This window comes from Nestor notabilis, unplaced genomic scaffold, assembly GCF_000696875.1.
Source record: "Nestor notabilis isolate BGI_N333 unplaced genomic scaffold, ASM69687v1 scaffold116, whole genome shotgun sequence".
Classification (NCBI taxonomy): Eukaryota; Metazoa; Chordata; class Aves; order Psittaciformes; family Psittacidae; genus Nestor; species Nestor notabilis.
In genome coordinates, this window is record NW_009933064.1 from 29,890 (window position 1) to 49,466 (window position 19,577).

The following is a 19,577-nucleotide window of genomic DNA, read 5'->3' on the forward strand; positions in this document are numbered from 1 at the left end:
CTGCTGAATTTGGTGCACATGAAAGAGATGAAGTTTTGAGACCCAAGGGAAAGCTGATTTTAAAGTACTGCACACAGTTTGGTTTTATTATTTTCTTTAGGTCATCACAGACTTTTAAAGTAAAATAAAAATGAAGAATAAGGAAGAGGAGGGACAGCAAAGAGCCTCCTCAGTGGGACTTTTTTCCCAGTTCCCATTTTCCCACAGTAGGAATGAAAGGATTGTGAACCGGATAGTCTGGATGTAAAACTAAATTCAAATGTTATTTTCACCAGTAAGAGATTTATCTGCATTTTAACTCTTTAAAAAAAACCAAAACCTCCCCAAATATGTGCACTTTCCATATGCATGTCCTTTATTTCAAATTCAGTTTGTGTCTTTAACACGAGATGTACACATTCTTCTTTTCATCAGGATATTCATTTTCTGTTTTGATTTCTATCTATTTTGGTCAGAGACTTGCGTAACCCATTGGCAGCAGCAATGTGATGCACATTATGTAAAATACCTCTAGTAGTTCATGGGCAATTTGCAGAGTGCTCCTGGGAAGCACCCAGCTTTTAATAACTCTGTTTCTAACTATCTCTAATGTTGAGCAACGTTTTTCTTAACAGTCTTTATTGTGGGATTGCTAATGCTAGTGCCAGAAGCAAAACACTTAAAGTTCTGATGGAAGGACACGGTTGTAGGTAAATCTGAAACACTAGAGACCCATTCATTATCTCTGTATATTGTTGTCTGCCTGCTGTCTGTGTGCATGTGTGCTCGTGAACTGGGAGCTGTGTAAGGAGCAGGGCAGGGTAAAGTAGATCTCTTGGCATTTCTCATTTGTGGCACAATGGAATGTCGTTAATTAGTGTCTGTGTCTGTGGTTGTGTCTGTGATTGTTGTACTTCTATGGGCAAGCTTGATAAACAGCAAGGACTGGCAAGGCTTTTAACTCGGGGTGTGTGATCAATTGCAGGAAAACAGGAGTTTAGGGAAGTAATTGATGTTTATTTGACACATGGTTGATCTTTTCAAAGTAATGGGGATGAAGAAAGAAGTGCAGAACACGGAGAATTCTGTATTGCCATTCAGTCTTTCAGATTCCTATGGCTGGATCCAACACGTTCCTCAAACCAGTATGTACAGATGGATCAGAAGTTGCAGCTCTTGTTGCTAGCTGTTGGAACATGCAAACATCTTGAAAATGAGAGCTTGTCCTAAGAGTAATTGGGACATCAAGTGAAGTGTGAAAAGGCAGTGGCAGAAACTTTGCTACTGGAAATACACTGACATACAAGCAGTAGTCTAAGCTGAGTTAACTAGTGGGAAGTGTTAATGAGTTGTGGAAGTGAGTAATCTGTAGCAAGTGATGTAGTGCTAGGAGAACAAAAATACTGATGGCTTCAGTCATTGGTTCACAATGTAAAGCTCAGCCTTTTTGGGATTGTTAAATAGTTGTCTAGGCAAAGCTAAATATTGCATGGAATTAATGAAGTCAAGTAAGAAGTGTTGTAGATCTGCTTCTGCACTCAACATCCATCAGCTAGAATCTCGTTGCACCTCTGACATCTCATTGTCTTGCCTTAAACAAAACATTACTAGCCTGGAACTCTTAATCTGTCCAAGTGCTCCTGCGATGTCCCCTTCCAGCTGCTGTGCTGATGTCTCATCTGATTGAGTAATCTGGGTGTTCCCTTCAGCTCACAGCTCCTCCTCTTTCTTTCCATCCAGCCTATCAATATCCTGCTGGTTCGGTCAGCATGACAGCTTTTCCTCTCCATACATACTGCTGAGCTTTCATCAGAGCTGTCGCTGATTTTGCATCTTGGTTACTGCAGCATCATTTCCTTGGCTTTGTAATCTGGCCTGTTTTGTATCTCTTCAGAGCATTGCTGTTAAAGGGGTTTGTAGCCTCACATTTGACAGGGAATCAACCTACGTTTGACTCCTTCATCTGTGTCATCTCAAACATAAGCTGCATGTCCTGAACATGAACATCTGTAATGTTAACTCATTTTCCTCCCCTGAAACCCTCTCTAAAATGCTGCAAAAACTTGATTGTGATTAACTTACTAATATATGAAAACTGCTCCTCATTGCTTCTTGCTGTTACTCTGCCTGCACCATCTGTATTCATCTATTGTGCTTTTTATCTCCTTAAGTCTTTTCATACTTGAGTTGTTGTGGCTTCAAAGCAGGCATTTTTTTGTTCTCATTTGTCTTGCTTTCTGCGGCCTTCTGAGGGGCTAAGTCTGGTAGGCTCTAGAGAGCAGCATGACTTTGCATCTTCACTTTGCTGAATCAGAATTGCTTTATTCCTGAGTAACATTCACAGACGCTTCTTCCTGTCCCTCATGCTCAATTCTTTTGTGTCCAGAGATGGTTCTAAAACTGTGTGACACTTGTTGAGGTCTGGTCACAACTCAGAGCTTTGTGGCAAGAGCAGAGCGTCACCTCTGTAGGACCCCCTTTGTCTTAAGTTTCCTTTCTTGAAGCATGTCTGCTGGGATTAATGTGCATTGAATCTGTGTTTGTTACATCCTGAATAATGACTGTTAGGATGCATTAGTCAGGTTTGCAGTTGTCCCCACCAGTGAAATGTAAGACATCATAAATAGCATTAACTTTTCTTGTTTCTGTGTCCTAGTTGTTCCGTTTACAATTCTTTGCTTTGGTGTAGTTCTGTCAGAAGTGCTGTATTTACCAGTAGTAGAAGGAATGCCATTCTCATGAAGAACTCGCATCGTGAGTAATTAATTCAAATTGCTGATCTGTTTTCTTATTGTGGAGACTTTTGCCGTGTGGTCTGGTTGGACAGCGTGGAGGAGAACTCCACCCTACTGTGGGTGGGACCTGCCCTTACTCTTGTCCTTGTAGAGGCAATGAAATGCCTGGGCTTTAGACCCCAACATGAAAAGATGATTTAGGTGTTGAGGCAAGCCACTTCCTGCTCCTGAACGTGGCCTGGCACTTACAGCCTCACCACAATGGTGTGTGACCATGGACACAAACCCAGGATCCCACCTCTATCATCTGAAGTCCTACTGACCAAAGAAAATTCAGTGTTCTGTTAGTATTGTATTACTGATGGCAAAAAACACTTTGCTCTCTTAAGATATTACTATGAGCAGCACTTTTAATCCCTTACCCAAATGAAATTCAGGCACTGCACATTGTTTATTAGAGGGACACAGGATCCAATACTCTTGGCAGAAAGTTTCTTTTAGTAAAACATTCTTCTAGCTCATCTTTCTGTACACATTCTTTGGGTACTGTAAGTGCAGAGCAGAATCTGCAGGCTGGAATTCCTTGAACATGCCAGTAGGAATAACGTTTTAAGGAAGAGTCTGGAATGTAGCAGGAGTATGTGAATGCAGAAGCTATAAAATAAGAAAGGAAAACATGGCATACCAAATGCATTCAGGGCAGAGCAAAGGGAAGGGAAAAAATAGTGCCTTGCTATTTAGCTTGCCTTAAATATTCTGTAGGCTTACAAACATCAGTCACCAGGTCTGCTTCGAGATGTTGAGGGTTCTTTTCTATTTAATATGAACTGTTGATTTTGAAATGGAGTTCTAGAGCTCTGAAGTACTTTTATCTTTCAATTACACTTAGCAAATAAAATCATTTGCATGGTAAGCTTGTATAATTAAACAGAGGCAGCCTAGTTATAGGATTAAGCATGTGAACTCTAGAATTCCAGAGGCTTTCTTTAACCAGCTCTTATGCTGCATATGTATTAATTTTTTCACATCAGTTTCATGATAGAATTGATGATGAGAATTATTTAACACATTGTGTTCCAGGGTTAGATTACACTGATCAGTACTAGCCTGCTCTGTAGAAACCTGCCGAGAAAAGTAAACAAATTTGGTGAAAGAGTAATGTGACAGCACATAAAATTCCTTGCTAATAAAAAAGTTATGTGAAGTGTGTTTGATTTTTAACAAGATGACTAGAAAGACTTGACCAGATTGACATCTGTAAAGCTGAGCAACACTTATTCCATTGTAAGTATATTCTTTGGTACATAAACCATGTACCACTGAAATTTATTTGTCTAGGGTAGCAGGCTTCTGCCTTGTCTGCCTCCACTGACAAGTGCTGTTTCAAAGAGATCACCAGGTTCCCAGTGCTGCTTATGCCTGCACATCATTTTCTTTTTATGTAGTTTATAGCAGAAGTGCATTAACCATCCTGATTATTTATAGCTTCTGGGGTTCTCTTGAGTCCACGCTTCCACTTTGGTGATATTAAGATCTTTTTAATCATAACGATTAAAATTAAGCGATATGTTAGGGAGGATTCTGCATCTTGTAGCTGTGTTTAATTAGGGAAGGATAACTAATTGAGGAGTGAAGATTACAAAGTGGGAACTCAGCACAGTGGGAAATGGTGTACTAATTGATCTCAGTTTACACATTTTGATTACTCAGGCAGGCTCACATGAAAGCAGAGGCAGTTGACAAAGCCATCTGCTAATCATGTTCTGTACATTTCTGTTTGTCCATTTGTGTGGCGCAAGTTGGATTATTTGGAGGTTTTCTTTTTATCTTGTTAAGTGAGTAAGATAGGAAAAAAATCTAAAATCTTAGATTTAACTACAAAGAGAAGAGAATACACGCTGTAAGTGGAACTGTAGTGAAAAATCAGAAAGCCCAAGGTACAAAATCAAGGTGCAAATAACAGAAAATAGCAAGTGTACAGTTTTCTCTGCAAAACTGCTCTCAGTCAGGACCATTTCTATCACTTTAATAAATCAGCCTGAGCCATAGGGACCTACAATGGGGATATTTTGAAACAAAGGGAAGGTGGGAGCCTGAGATGCAAGGAGGATACTTAAAAAGGAAGAGAGTCAGGCTTTGCTGTTGTGGTAACTGGTGCATGCCCATGGTACAAAAAGCATTTCCAGAATACCATAACATGAAAAATTTAAAAGCTTATGAGAATTTAATGGCTTCATTTTTCTAATGCAAGCTACTCATAAAACTTGCAACTAATGTCCTCCTGCACCTTAGGGCGTATAATGTAATGCAGCAAAAACTTCTTGGTAATGCCACTTGGAGCTAGGCTTTCCTTTACTGCATAAATGTGATCTGTGGCAACAGCCACTTGGGACTGAGCTGCAACAGCATTACCCTGGTTGGAAATATGGTCTCATTGCCACTGTGGTCCCATTTACCATCAACCTGTCAGGGAATGTAAACTCTCCCTTAGCATATTATCATTCAGCAATATGAGAGTCAGCTGTAGTAATGTTGATCTGGGTTTATTTGTGGTCCCACTACCTGTGAAAATTTTGGAGGAATGAAAGGGCAGGGACACAACAAAACAAGCAACTTGGAGATGTATTTCTTGTGCAAAGAAAAAGTTGGTGATTTCAGAGTCTTGTGGCTGTTTTTTGCCGTGTAAGAGATCCAAGAGTCTTCCCCTTACAAAGCTGTCTGCATGTCTGGGATTACTTCTGAGAATAAAATGTGGTAGACTAGATGTGATGGCCTAAGTAAGGTCTGCTGTGATTACTGATATCCCTTTTCTGTCTCACAAATACAAAAATCCTTTTATCTGTCATGATAACCCAATGTTATCATTGTGCCATGTCTCTGTGTAGCAAGAAATTATCTTTCTTATCAGTGGTTCAAAAAAGCTTTTTGAGGAATAGGCACAGGTAAGCTTTAGAACCTTCTACATCCACTATAAACAAAAGTGGATTTAATGCTGCTTTGTGATTGGTAGCCACTGGTCATAATTGAGATATTTCCTTCCTTATGTTCCACTTTCTTTCCTCAAGGTCTGCTCATCACCACATGCTACAGTACTAATTTCCAAGCCACTCTGCTCAGACATCTGTTCTTGGATTCATCCATCCCACTGTTTTAACCTGTGAGTGTTAAACTACAGAGCTTTTTCCTAGAAAAGTGAAGTATAATTGGAAGAGGAGATTTTTAGATTTAAGATAGCAACAGGAATAATCCTCTTGACATTTCATAAAGAGGAAGTAGAACTTCCACATCTCTGTTTCTGTCTGGAAAGCAGCCACTTCCGGAAGTTCAGTTCCACTGGGCATCTTCTAGAGGCAGTGGAGAACAGACAGTACATAGTGGGGGTACGTAAGTCCTCATTTTCTGTCTTAATAAGGACAGCAGAATCTTTTTACACTGGGGGAGATTGAGGGCAGACTGCCATACAGTGCAAAATAGCAACTGAATTTTTACACCACGCTTCCCAACAGTTGGCAAAAGAAATAGTTTCCACTGAAAGTGTTCCATGGATGCATCTCCTGGTGATGCAGGTTCCCATACAGGGCAGAAGAGAAGAAAGCAGGAGGCTTACTACAGAGATAAAGGTTCTGTGACTGCACCAGAAAGCATTCAGACAGCAGTGTGTTTGGAGTTTTGGATGCTGTCTTGTGCTGCTGGGAGATGTGGCAGCCCTTCCCCATCTCTCCTCGGTCTGTTCAAAACAGATGTGAACACTCAGGGAGCCACCACCACTGCTGTGGCTGGTGCACATCTGAGCTCATGAGCTTGCTGTGTGCTGATGTGCATGAAGAGGGGAATCAAAAACTGAGGGGGCAGAACAGGCAGTGGTATGTGGCAGTTCCTGCTGGCCCTGTTCGCATACCCTCCCACGGGTGCAGCACACACATTTTCCTCCCTTCTCTCTCTTTGATTTTAATCTCTGACCTTTGCCAAGACAGAACATTGATTCTTTTCCTTCCACATTAGCCCTCAGGTCTACAGGGCCCCTTAAAACCCCAAAATCATCTCCGTGGTCAGTTCAGCTTGAACAGTCTTTTCCTTTGAGAGGTAAGAAAATAACCAACAGTCCTTAAAAATTAAAGGTGTATTTTTTCAATGAAAGCATAACTTCAGAATAAACAGCTGGTTTACATTTCTGAGTGATTTCTGACAGGTATATAAAACAGCTCAAGATTGTCCCAAGGACCTTTTCCTCTGAGTTGTAGAACATGGGTATTAGTTTTGGGGTAGGGTGGTCTTCCCCTGTCAGAGCTGTCACAGCACAGTTTTGAATTACACATTTCCTCAGGCTTTTGAACTAAGACCAGTGAAAGGACTTGCTCTAACTGTCGGAGGAGGGTGACATTTTCAAAGGCTTAACAGAGAGGAGCTTGTTTTGTCATCATTGTTGTTTTCTGCAAGAAGCCACATTTACCTTAGCATTTGGACTACAAGTCTGACCTTAATCTTTGTTACATTTAGATAGTTGGTACTATATTCTTTCAGTATTCTGCAAATCTGCTAGTGTCACATCTAGGGATTTGGCAATATTTCTTCTTCTCTGTCTTCTTATTGCTTCTACTACACAGGAGAACTTGATGTTTCACAGAATCCTAGAATGGTTTATGTTTGAAGGGACCTTAAAGCTCATCCAGTTCCACCCCCATGCCACAGGCAGGGACACCTTCCACTAGAGCAGGTTGCTCCAAGCCCCACCTAAATATTTCCCCGAGTAATACTTCATAGACCTGAGGAGCTCTTGAAATAATCTGCTCCTTTTCCTTCTCTAGCTTCCATTAAGCATTTTAGAAGTTTCAAAGTTTGTATTATATCCTACCTTTGATAAGTTTTATTGTTTTGTAAATTTAAAAAGGGAAATTACAATACAAAATCCAGAAGACCTGATGAATACGAGGTTTAAGAATAGAATCAAATAGTGCTGATAGTCTAAAAGAATTCCAAGTTCAGGTTGAAAATGCAAAGAATACATTATTAAAATAATGTGTAAAATATAAAGTATAGAAATGCATAGGTAAAGCAATGTGAACTCTTAGCTGGGTAACAGCAACCCCAGAAAAAAAGAAAGAGAGGCAGTCTGACCATGCTTAGCAAAGGCATTTATCTCAATATGACAGCCTAGCCATCTCTGACAGATTGGTTTATCTAATCAGTGACCACACAAATGCACCAGTTCAGGCTGTAGCCAGTGCACAAAACTCATTATTCAGAGTGTGCTGGGAGTAAAAGTCACACTTCATTACAGTTCCAGATGCCACATTTGTCTTCTTGCTTTTCAGAATGGGATAATGCCATAGTTTCTGAGCAGCCGTTGGGAGGGAGCAGTGTTACAGGCTGTACTTTTATGTCTTCTCATAGGAGCAGCTTTATTGATAGGTTAGTAAACAGAAGTGAAATATCAAATGGGTTCTGCTTTGGTCCAAACCAGCCTGCTAAATAGCATGATCAGGTATGCGTATGATGGAGATAGCCAGCTTGATTATGCAGAGTTTAAGCACCCCCATTCCAACAAATTACAGCAGTAGCTCCATTGTAAACCTTGATATTGAGTTGGATACTCATAAACTGATGCATTTGCTTTAGTGCATTGTTTCACAAAGTTTGGTCTAAGTGAGTTGCAAAATGGGAAGCTTGTAGCAGAGCTGAAAGCAGAAGAATTGAGCTTCAGATTCAGGTCTGCTGTCTGCATTCTCATGCATTTAAGCACTAGACCAAGTTTTTTCTACAACCAAATACAGGAAAATTAATTAATTAGGAATTGAATTTCCATCTCTGACAAGACACTGGACTGAGGGAAATATTTTTGGTGCAGATTATATTCATGTTTTAAACTCAACTTGTTCATCCTTGATACATTAAACTAATTGCTTTTTCTATATTAAATCACTTTTTAAAGTGACCGATGGTGATGGCTGATGTTTAAAGCTAAAAGACTGTTTAGGACTGTTGTGCTCTTCATATTTGCAGATTTTAAAAGTATAACTTTCAGAATAAAAGTAAAGTGTACTGTGACAGGTGTTTCCTTTTGATCCCAAGACATGTAAAGTTCTAATTGCAAAAATGACTGAGCTCTGTATTGAAACTAGTGAGGCCCTGGATAACTGCAGGCTTTTTACAGCGAGTCTGGTACTGGTGGTGTACTGTCAGACACAATGATGCAGGCAAGGACTTGACACAGAATTCACAAAGGCAAGGAATGAGAAAGTATATAGGTCTTTGGCATTTGGGAAAGCTTCCTACAGTCGTTCTCAATGTACAATACCTGCACCATTTCAGAATTGTGGAAGCATTCTGAATTGCAGGAGATTATCTAGTCTAACCTCCCATTTGAAGCAGGGTTATTGCACCAGCAGGTCAGCAGTGGCTTTGTTTAGCCAAGTTTTAACAGTCTCTGAGGACAATGATGCCTCTTGGGCAGCTGATCCAGTGCTGCATCACCTTCCTAGTAAAAAGGGGATTTTGTAATACCCAGCTGGAGCTCTACAAGCTGCAGTATGCGGCTGTTGCCCCTTCTTTTATCTCCTGGAAAGACTGCGAAAAGCTGTGTTCTGCTCTCCTTGTAACTGCTCTTCAGATAGCTGCAGGCATGATGAGAATGCTCCTTGGCCACATCTTCACCAGACTAAACAAATGCAGCTCCCTTAGTCTGTCATTACAGAGGATGTTCTCTAGCAGCCCTCCTTGAACCTCTCCACATCATGTCTGTCTTCAGCTGAGGGGAGCAGAGGTGTTGGTTGATTACCTTTACAGAGCTCAACCTGTAGCTGTTACTCATGGAAATTAGCAGTCATGAATACTTACACTGAGAAGTAACCAGGAAGTAAGGGCTGTAGTAGAGTGCTCTAAGTGATTCTAGTGGCTTCTTTGGAATTAATAATATTAGCTTACACAGTTATTACATATTTTCATCCCAGCTTTTTGAAGTTGGTATCCAAGATTTCTTCCACCATAAACCTAAATCTAGTTATAAATAAAATGCTAATGGAAGCCTCTTGTCCCTTCAGCATATATGTTCATGTACAAACTTTTAAAGGGGAGTAGCGTTGCTATTAACTCAAATTAATGTATATCTTGTCTGGTGATGTTTGCCAAACCAGCTATATGGGTACAAGTGTGAGGTACCTTAATATCATCTACCCTGATTTCCTGCAGGTTGGAGGATTTCACCTAAAAACTCCCTTCACAGGAATTCAAAGCTTGTGAGTTCTGTCTCTGAAGTGTGAGCAGCAGTAAATTCAGCCAACATGAAGGCTATGAATTTTCTGTGGGTTAGTTGCTTTGTATGAGCTTCTGGTATGGGCAAGCCCTGGGAATTCAGAAAGCACTGCAAAGCCCACACGGGTATTTTGAAAGCAAAGAAAAACTGTATAAATATATAGTAACGGTATGTACTTCATCTTGGCAGGAGGGAAGATATCTGGAGTCTCAGAGAGGTCTCAGGATAATCCCCAAATCCTAAGGACAATTTAAAGTCCAGTTTTTACATTGGGGTCCATCCCTCTGTGTCTTTCATGTTACTTATCACTTATGCTAGTGCAAAGGGAATAAATGAAGACTATTACAGGGCTCTCTTAGCTTCCAGTTTTGTGTCCCTTCCGTTAAACCGATAGCTTTTCCACCTTCCCTCTTTCATAATTTTTATTTCCCTTATTGCAAAATGAAGTTACTACTATCTTCCCATAGCCTGATATTTATGCTCTCTCAAGCAGTTTTTCTCATGGAGAGATGAGTGTCTTTGTCCTGTCACTTACCTGTACAGGTGGGAAGCTAACACTAAAGGAATTTGCAGCTGTGATAATTACCCACTATATCCTCACTTGTGAAATGCAAGATACCAGTGGCACCTGATCAGAATAGGATGAAAGACAGCTGTGCCACAAACCTAATTTTAGCTCAACAAGCAACAATAATGTGAAAATGTATATATTTATGTGTATCTGTTATGTATATGCTTGCATGTATACCAAATGTTACTGAAGAGAAAGCAAAAAGCTCTTGGTTCTGTAAAGCAAAAAGTGCTTTTATGACACTGTAGATGTTGGATCTTTGCAGGGTCAACGACCACCCAAACATTGCATTGCTGGATTTAAAAAAAAGAAGGAGAAATGAAAAGAGAGATGTTAATTCTCAGTTTTCATCTGGGCCCTTAAATCCTGAGGATGAAGTTTTGAAAGGAGGGGAGCACCCATCAGCACTTCCTCCTGCCTTTGGCAAACCCAGCTTGTTCCCTGTGGTCACAAAGAGGAATCTGGGTGCCTTTAAAAATCCTGTTTGTTTTGTGGCTGTTGGGCAACTTTAAGAAACTGTCTTTGAAGAGATAAGCGGCCTGAGCTAAATGGGCTGTCTGAGCCCACTCTGTGGTGTTTATTCATGATACTTACTGTACTGCAGTACTCGTCATCACGCTGCAGGCTAATGGCACACATAGAATCATAGAATGGTTAGGGTTGGAAAGGATCTTAACATCTCTGGCTATGTGATTGCATAGTGATTTGCAAACATTTGTTGTGAAGGCTTCTTAAGTCTCAGGGCTGAAGGTACAGCAAAGCTGTGCTTTTCATGCAGCTTTGTGCTATCCACTAGCCGACTCCCTGCCAACCCAGCTCCCCCTTACGCGCCTCTTTGTGATAATGCGGAGAGTCTTTTCCCTTGTTGCTCATCTTCTTCCCTGGCATGTTCTGCCTCCATAATTAGATCTCAGTCCTTTTGTGACATCCCAGTTTGATGCCATAGAAGTGGAGAAAGTGCTAGCTAGCGGAAAAGGAGGAGGATTAGAGGAGCTCACTTACCAAGGCACTAAGTGGATGGCGTTATCGTGAATCCGTTAACACAATGAACTGATTAGTTTAAAGAGTGTAAATTTCACAAGGCACTTACTTTCCAACTGCTGTTTTGTGCTGCCTTGATTCAGGCACACAATACTTTCTTCATACGGGCCGCACAGTGCTCAACTTGCAGTCATAGCTTTCCTATTGCTACTACTAATAATAAATATCTTGGACGATAGAAAAATGTTGCTATTAATTCACAGCTTCTGTTATTTTGACTGAATGATGTTGTCCCACAGGGCTTCATTTCTTAATGAACCCCATTATCTTTCAGAGACTCCAACTTCTAAATCTTACCTCTGGTGCCTACAAAAGTGGCTTTAGTGATAACACAGGTTTAAAAGGTTCTTCCTACCATGCAGAAGGATGCATCCTTACACTCATCTGGTCTGCAGCGTCGCTTCAGAAGTGATTAAAGTAACGCAGTTGGTGGAGGTGGTGGACTGTAAAAGCAGAATAGGGACCCAAGGCTGTGGTGGAGCTATCCCTGCAGTTTCTGCACATGCACAAATTGAAGCTTGCTGTTTGGTGAGAAGTGGCATTTGTCTGGGGCAAGGAACTGAAGTTCTGGGGTTCTGGAGTGAATTCCTATCTCACTGTGAGTTCTTGTACAACATTAGCCAAGGCTTTTCATCTCTGTACTTTGTTTTTCCAACTGTCTTATGAGGGTGGTGGTTCTTGCATGTGTTTATCTGTTTAGTCTATTTATGCTACATTTTTGTATCTGGTAATGCCTTATTAATTGTGAATGCAGTGCCTATGGCACTGGCACAGTACTGAATCAGGTCTTAGACAACTACAAAATTTATCAAAGCAGTAACTTAGCATTCATTCATCTGACCTCATTCTTAGTTTGTTTCTCTTCCTGAAAGATCCAATTTAACTGCCATGACAGTAATATAGTATATGACCCTATATTTAGTTTACAGAATGTTTTCCTTTAGTGGTTTTCAATGCATAAAGGACAAAAGCACCAGTATACCTATTCTACAGATAGGTAATCCTAGTAAGGATTACAAAGTCTGCCAAGATCATCTCACTGTTAGTAGAGCAGCAGAAAGTAAAATCTATTTCTCTTGAATATAAGCACAATTTTCATCCAGAGAAAGGTGCACTTCTTAATCTTTATAAGTATATGTTGGAATAATTTACTTACTCCATTTGACCCTGAAAGTGACGTGGCAAGTATTACTGAAAAAATAAAAGGGTCTCAATCAAATTCTTTTTCTCTAGTTCAGACAACTGGCCTAAACTACTCCCTGGACCAAAGGGCAATGAAGGGGTCAGAGTGGCCTCTGCGCTCCTCTTGCAGCAGTGAAGACCACCACTCTGCAAGTTAATGTGGGCATTAGCACTGGCGTAGACTCAGCTGCAGTTTGCTGTGGCCCTGAATAAATTCTGGTGAAATACCAGAATGCCTGCACAGATCTGACTAATCCCAAACCTTTAGAGCCCTTTTTTGTACCTCCATTATTTCCAATATGTGCTGACTGTTAAACATTTCTCTTGTACTTATTGGACCTTTTTTAGGGGCTATGTTAAGGTTAATATATATTTTCACCATATTTTTGCAATAAGGAAAATGCTGATTTTATAATCTTAAATACACCTGCACCTTAACAGGGTGAGGCTTTTCTGGCTGTATTAACGTAACACTAAGATGCATGAGCCATCGTTAGATATTAGGAAGAAGCTCTTCCCTGTGAGGGTGATTAGACACTGGCACAGGTTGCCCAGAGAAGCTGTGGCTGCCCCATCCCTGGCAATGTTCAAGGACCGGGCTTGGAGCAACCTGCTCTAGTGGAAGGTGTCCCTGCCCGTGGCAGGAGGTTGGAACTGGATGAGCTTTAAGGTCCCTTCTAACCTAAACCTCATGGCATGGGGCCAGGTTGATCCCATGAGCTACTGCTTTCCCTCCTCACCTGGCAGGGCAGCACTGCCAGCATGTATAGCAGCTGTCAGTTGGTTTTGACAGCTATGCTATAGACTCTTCTTCCACACAACCTCAGGGACATAAAGGTCTTCATTATTGTCCATACAAACTTAACACAAATACTTTCCTTTTGGATAAAGAATAGTTCTTGGAAAGTCTGTAGAAGACGGGGCAGTGTTTGATCATTGCTGTTGTGCCCCTAATGCAGTTTCATCCTGCAGGTTTGTCCCTTTTTAGTGATCTGGCTCTAAAAAGAAGCTAAACCTCTGCAGTGGTATTGTTAAAGTGTGTGCCTGCCTGTGTTATCATGCAGTGTGGATGGAAGGGGAGAAGCTTCAGAAGTGATTGAAAATAGGCTGCTGTGTGTAGGAAAACATGGTTGTGTGTTCCCTAACGATGGGAAAAGCTGCTGTGTGAGCTGAGAGCCTCCAAGCCATCAGTCAGCTGTGAGAGTTCAGAAGTTTTAGTATTCATAGAACAGGTTTGGCACTAAAGGTTTTTGAGGGGAGAACAGGTGAAGGACAAGGAAGTAAAGGTGAATACAAAATGCATGGGACTGGTTTCAGTTAACATACCATTCTTATAATAAATCAACATCTTAAATTCAACAGATGGAGTACTATTTTCTGTATGTGTGATTTTTTGCAGTATTTTAGATCTTAGTATCAGTTCTTTTAATCAGTTTTATAACTCAAAGAAACTGGTGCATTCCATGTAAAGGATGTTCTTTGTGGTACAAGTCAGTGGTTGGTACAAGTCATGCCTTTAAAAACATGTCTGAGGTATCTCTGCAAAAGTGAAGAAGGAAGTTAACCATTGCTTTCAATAGTCTGAAAGAATAGGAATAGGAAATGTGTACCTTGTCAATGATGGTGTATTTCCTAGCATGCTATTGCTTTTGAGGTTACCATGGTGTAATAAATAATGCTTAATAGCACACAAATATTTTTCCTGGCTGTGATATGAAATACAGGAGTACTCAATCTAAATGCTGACACTTCTAATTAAGGCAGCTTTCGAGATGGGAGCTTTTCATCTAGGCCTACCTCATGGCTTTCATTGCCGTTTTAAAAGGCTCAAACTACATGGAAGATTCGAGTATAATGTTGTATATAAGGCTATATGCATAACAATATTATAAAAAATAAAATCAATGTGCATTGCTTTTTTTCATTGTGTGGCATGGCATGTGAGGATGGGTTTTAAAAGTAGCATCTTTTAATCTGTAGTAACAATGATTCTGTTAGGAATGGAAGCGAATGCCATTCACTTCACAGTGAATGGAAGGAGTGAATATCATTTAGCTCTCTGGAAAGGCTCAGACTCCTGTAGTGAGCTTCAGTCCAGACCTCAATGTTTGCTGATGATGAATTAGTCTAATGCTTGGCAGCTGATGCCGTTCAGGGAATCAGGAATGTGTTTTTGGTCAGCTGTGGCTCTCCTCTGGTGACGCATCTCTGGATACAAAACCAGAGCTAGTGCACGAGGTTGAGAATTCACCTGCATCTGGATGGTAAAGTTATTTGTGCTCCAGTTTGTGAGGCTTTGAAGCACTTGGAGGTTTGCTGTTGATGATGCATCTTGGTGAATGAATAGCAAGGCACCAGCACCAGCTCACAGAGCTGTTTACTGGAGTGAGGGAAAACCTGGGTGTCTGCTTCTCAAACCATGAAATCCTAGTCCTCGGGCATGTGAGCAAAGGGAGTTTGAGGCAGTCCTTTAAAGTAGTTCTTTTCATGGTGCTCTTTGCTTCTTCCAGGTATATAAATGCATCAGTGTCCTGCAAATGAATTCATTTTTTAAGAACCTTCTGGTGCTTAAAGGATTTTTGTACTTCCATGATAGGTTTTCCACGTCTGCATTTTTGGGAAAACTGCTGCCTGCTAGCTTCATGTTTGATAAGTGATGACTGGGTTTATATTACTAGTGAGTATAATGGGAGAAAGAAAATCTCTTTAGTAGTCTGGAGTCAAGACATGGCTCTGTTACAAAGTCTGCTCTAGGCAAAAGCAACATGATGCATCTGCGCCACTGCCAGAATCATCTATATAAAGTTGAATATCAAGACACTGTTTAGATCTGTCCAGTTCAAACCTGTTAACTTGTGAATCTCTGTCCTTAGTTACAGCAGTGGGTGAGGGTGTGGAATGAGGCAGATAGAAAGGAACAAATACAGCAAACTCCCAAATGTCTGCAGTTAATATTTTAGATGAATGCATCACCATTTCTTCGTGTTGTCTGCCTGCTGTTTTCACTCCTCTTTCTTTGCACGCTCAATATTTTTATCCCATCTATCCCTTTCTCCTTGGCCATAATGATGGGACAGAGGTTTTACCTCCTATGTCTTCATCTTCTCAGAGCTTGTATTAAAGCAACCTCATTGCTTCATTCCTCTCTAGCAGTATGTTCATGTTTCTTTCTCATCTCCCCTTCCCCTATTCCCTCTGTGCTGTCTATCAAGATATATATATGTACACTAATGTACAATGTATAAATACTACATTCACAAGGTATGAAATAGTTAATATTGATATATGTGTATGTACATATATAAATATATATATGTTAGATACCTAGTACTTTTCACTGTACAAGATTTTGTATGGTCTTTTTATGATGAGAAATAACACATTCTTTATCGTAACTGGCCCCTTCAACTCTATAAGGAAATCTTTTTAACCAAAAATCCCAACATTTTCTTCATGAAATTCTGTTAGGATCAGCTGTGCTTTGAACTGTGAAAAACTGTCATTTCTGTTGAATGTTTTTCCTCAGGAGATATTATGTGTATGTTAAAATAATATCTAGAGAGAAAAAGTAGCAAGAATAGCATCTGCTGTACGTGGAGGGTCTGAGAACATGGATCTGAGTCCATCTGCTACAGGTCACTGCCTTCCTCTCCTGATGTGCAGGCTGCAATGTGAAAAGTTCATGGTACACACTATGGAGGAGGGAAGGAAGCAAATGTCATTGTTACTGGTCTTCTGTTTTCTTTTAGCTGAGCCAGCCTTGGAAATAGTACCAAAATCCCCCCTAGAACAGATGACTTTGCAATTAATACAACCTCCCCACCTTGAGTTAGGAAATACCAGTGCATTTCCTGTGTGCAACTCAGCTCTTGTCACCTCTGCAAATGCTTTATGATGTAGCCTTTGGATTTTAGTATCCTTAGCAACAAACTATTTTTTCCCTAAAATGTAATTTTCTTTTTTAGTATGTAGGTTAGGCACAAAACTTGTGCTACTAACATATGCCCAGTACACAGAGCAGGCTGAGCACACTGAGTTCATCCACATTGCTGGGTATTTAAAAACCCTACTTGCTGCTCAGAGTTTTCAGAAGACATGAGAATGGATTTATGTGGAAACTGCAGCAGGGCAGCAGGGAGCTATTTGTTCTTCATACCCCTTAATAGGGCAAGAAGTACCTGCCTTAAAAATGAAGGAAGAAAGGTTCAGATCGGGCTTTTAGCAAAACTTCCCAAAGGCAAAGACAGTAAAGGGCTGAAAGAGTTTGTGTGCAGCGACCATACATTTTTGGAATTCTTTAGTAGTTTAGATAAATATCTGTCAGGGCCAAGGTATTGATTCATATCTTGAATGTTGCTCTTTCCAATTGCAACAAGTTAAAGCTATGTGTGTAGGAAAGCTCAGCTAGGTAAGCAATGTTGAAGTGAGCTGGGGTGAAACCAGCCCCACTTGTGCCTACTATATCCAGACCTGTTGGAGGAAAGATTGGGTTTATACTAAGGCACAATGCAAGAACTTCATCTTCATCCCCAGTACAGCTCCAGAGCTTTATCTAAGCCTGTGTCTGCCAACATGCGTGCATGCAAGTGGCATGATGGCAGGAGAGTCTGGCTTGGACCTGTGCTTGATTGATAGTCTTTTTATACCTTTTAGGGTTACTCTGACTGCTCTAAGTCTGCACTTTCCAGATTTTGAAAGCTTGGTTGCAGATATTCAATATAGTATTGCAGATATCCAATATACTATTTTTTCAGTATGTGTTGCCAAGGTTTGATAATCTGTGGTATGTGCACAATATTCTTCCCAGACAGTTCCCCTCATTTCAGATCATGCTGTTGAGTCCAGTAGGTATTACTGAAGCCAAAGGTTTTGCCCAACAGCAATAAAAGATGTAAAGTGACCATAATCCCAATCATAATTTGTTGGTGTTTTTCCTTTCTTGTTATCAATAAGTAAGATATTTTCTATAAAAAAACATTTCTCTTACTAAGATAGAGAAGGTAAAATGAGTCAGTAAATGTGAAAGACAATTTTATGTCTCCAAACACATACCCTAGTGTTACGTTTTGAACAAGCTTTACTTTGAGTTTCTAGCTGCAGGTGTAAACTAGCTAGCAATTCCCACAGTGTAGGTGTATGAAGGAAATCAAATTCCAGTCCAAGTCTGCAGTCTTTCCACGTGAGTCTGCCTTCTTTAGGGGATGCTCTGGAGCCACCACAGTGCGTGTGTATTAACTGAAGTGCGGGTTTGCTGGAAGACTGACCGTGGAAGCAGAAAGATGTTCATACACATATTTGTTTGCTAGCATGCTTTAGTACTGAGGCACTTATCAATAGCAGGTAAACCAAAGGTTGGACAGAAAGAGTTACTGTTACCTAGTTTAACAGAAAATCTTACAATAGGGAGAAGTACAGGAGAAAAGAAATGAAAACACAGTTTTGTAAACTTCTCTTAGATATTTTTCTCCAAGTTCAGCTCTGAGAGTAATGTGGTTACTTGAGAACTTCTGGCTTCTTAAAAATCTATGTATCTGAGGCTGAAAATCCAAAAGGAAAATGAAAAGAATAGCAAATGTTGATTTTTGTAATGTGGGATTATCTTTAGGTTTGTTCTCATTGCATTTTAGGGAACTGCCCTATTGTATTTTGAGTTCTTGAATATTCTGAGCATTTTTAATATGTTATAAAAGTGATTGTGTTTAAAAGCAATGGATTTTGTGATAGAAAATGTTAGGTTTAAGTCAGAAGATGATTACTGGCAAAGTGTATCCTATATTCCTAGTAAGCTACATAGTGAGGGGAGTCCATTCTGAAAAGGCCTGTGTATGTCTGGGCTTTCTTTATGAAAGGCATACTTAAAATACTGTTGCGGGGAGGAGAGGCCAAAGGTATCCCTTCATTCCTCAAAGGAGGCTGGGGCCCATCTTAGCAGGCAGATTCAAAGGTTAATTAAGAGTTCAGGTTTTAGGCCATTTATCACAGGTTTCAGAATTGCTTTCTTCCTTTCTCCACCTCTCATGTACACAGCTGCTCTTTAGACACTTAGCGTGGTAAGTGCATGCATACTCCCTGTTCCAGCCTGTGAAGTTGTGCTATACATTGTGGGCAGGACGATTCCCAGACCAAGACCTTTAGTCAACGGTGGCAGCTCCTTTGCGTGTTGAACTTAAGAGGGCTGACCTAACTGAAACCACGAGCTGGGGAGAGGCTTGTTCACCTGCTGAAAAGGGTCTGCTAGGTTGTGGTCATTTCCCACCCCACTTCTCTGATCGGTTCTCTCTCGCAGGCAGGAATGGCATCTCCTGAAAATCCTGAGCAGTTGATCATTGCCCTGGAACCTGAGGCTGCCTCTATCTACTGCCGAAAGCTCCGCCTGCACCAGATGATAGACCTGAGTAGCAGGGCGCCTGTCAATGGTTACAGCCCAAGTGACACTATTGGAACTGGATTTACACAGGGTACTTCTGTTAACTCACTTCTTTAGATTCTTATGGCTAAGTTTTCTTTGCCCACGTGGGCTCTTTCACTCTGGAAATGTTTCATGCTAGCATCAGTTTGCTTTTATAAACTGTTTTGCTGTTTGCTGTGATTAGACTAGTTTAGGTACTAATCCAGCAGACATGTTTGCATGCACTTGAATACCTGCATGCAGGTAGCTTCACTGCCTTGTCTTTATAGGGATACTGTGGGAGCCTTTTGGTATTTTTTACAATAGTATTTTTTTGCTTTAATTAACATCAACACTTTATGTTAGATCATCTTTTTAGTTTGCTGGAAACCATCATATGTTCAATTAGCTGCATTATCAAAACAGTGTTAA

At 40.5% G+C, this 19,577-nt stretch overlaps 1 protein-coding gene across 1 annotated transcript in view; it reads left to right on the forward strand.

Annotated features, from left to right (window-relative positions):
* HSPA12A (heat shock 70kDa protein 12A) overlaps positions 1-19,577 on the forward strand; it is a gene marked incomplete at its 5' end in the record, with an annotated part of 44,221 nt that overhangs the window by 16,388 nt on the left and 8,256 nt on the right. The window contains one exon of the mRNA XM_010016673.1: positions 19,044-19,215. Coding sequence (XP_010014975.1) covers positions 19,044-19,215 — 172 coding nt within the window. The remainder of the gene's footprint in view (positions 1-19,043; positions 19,216-19,577) is intronic.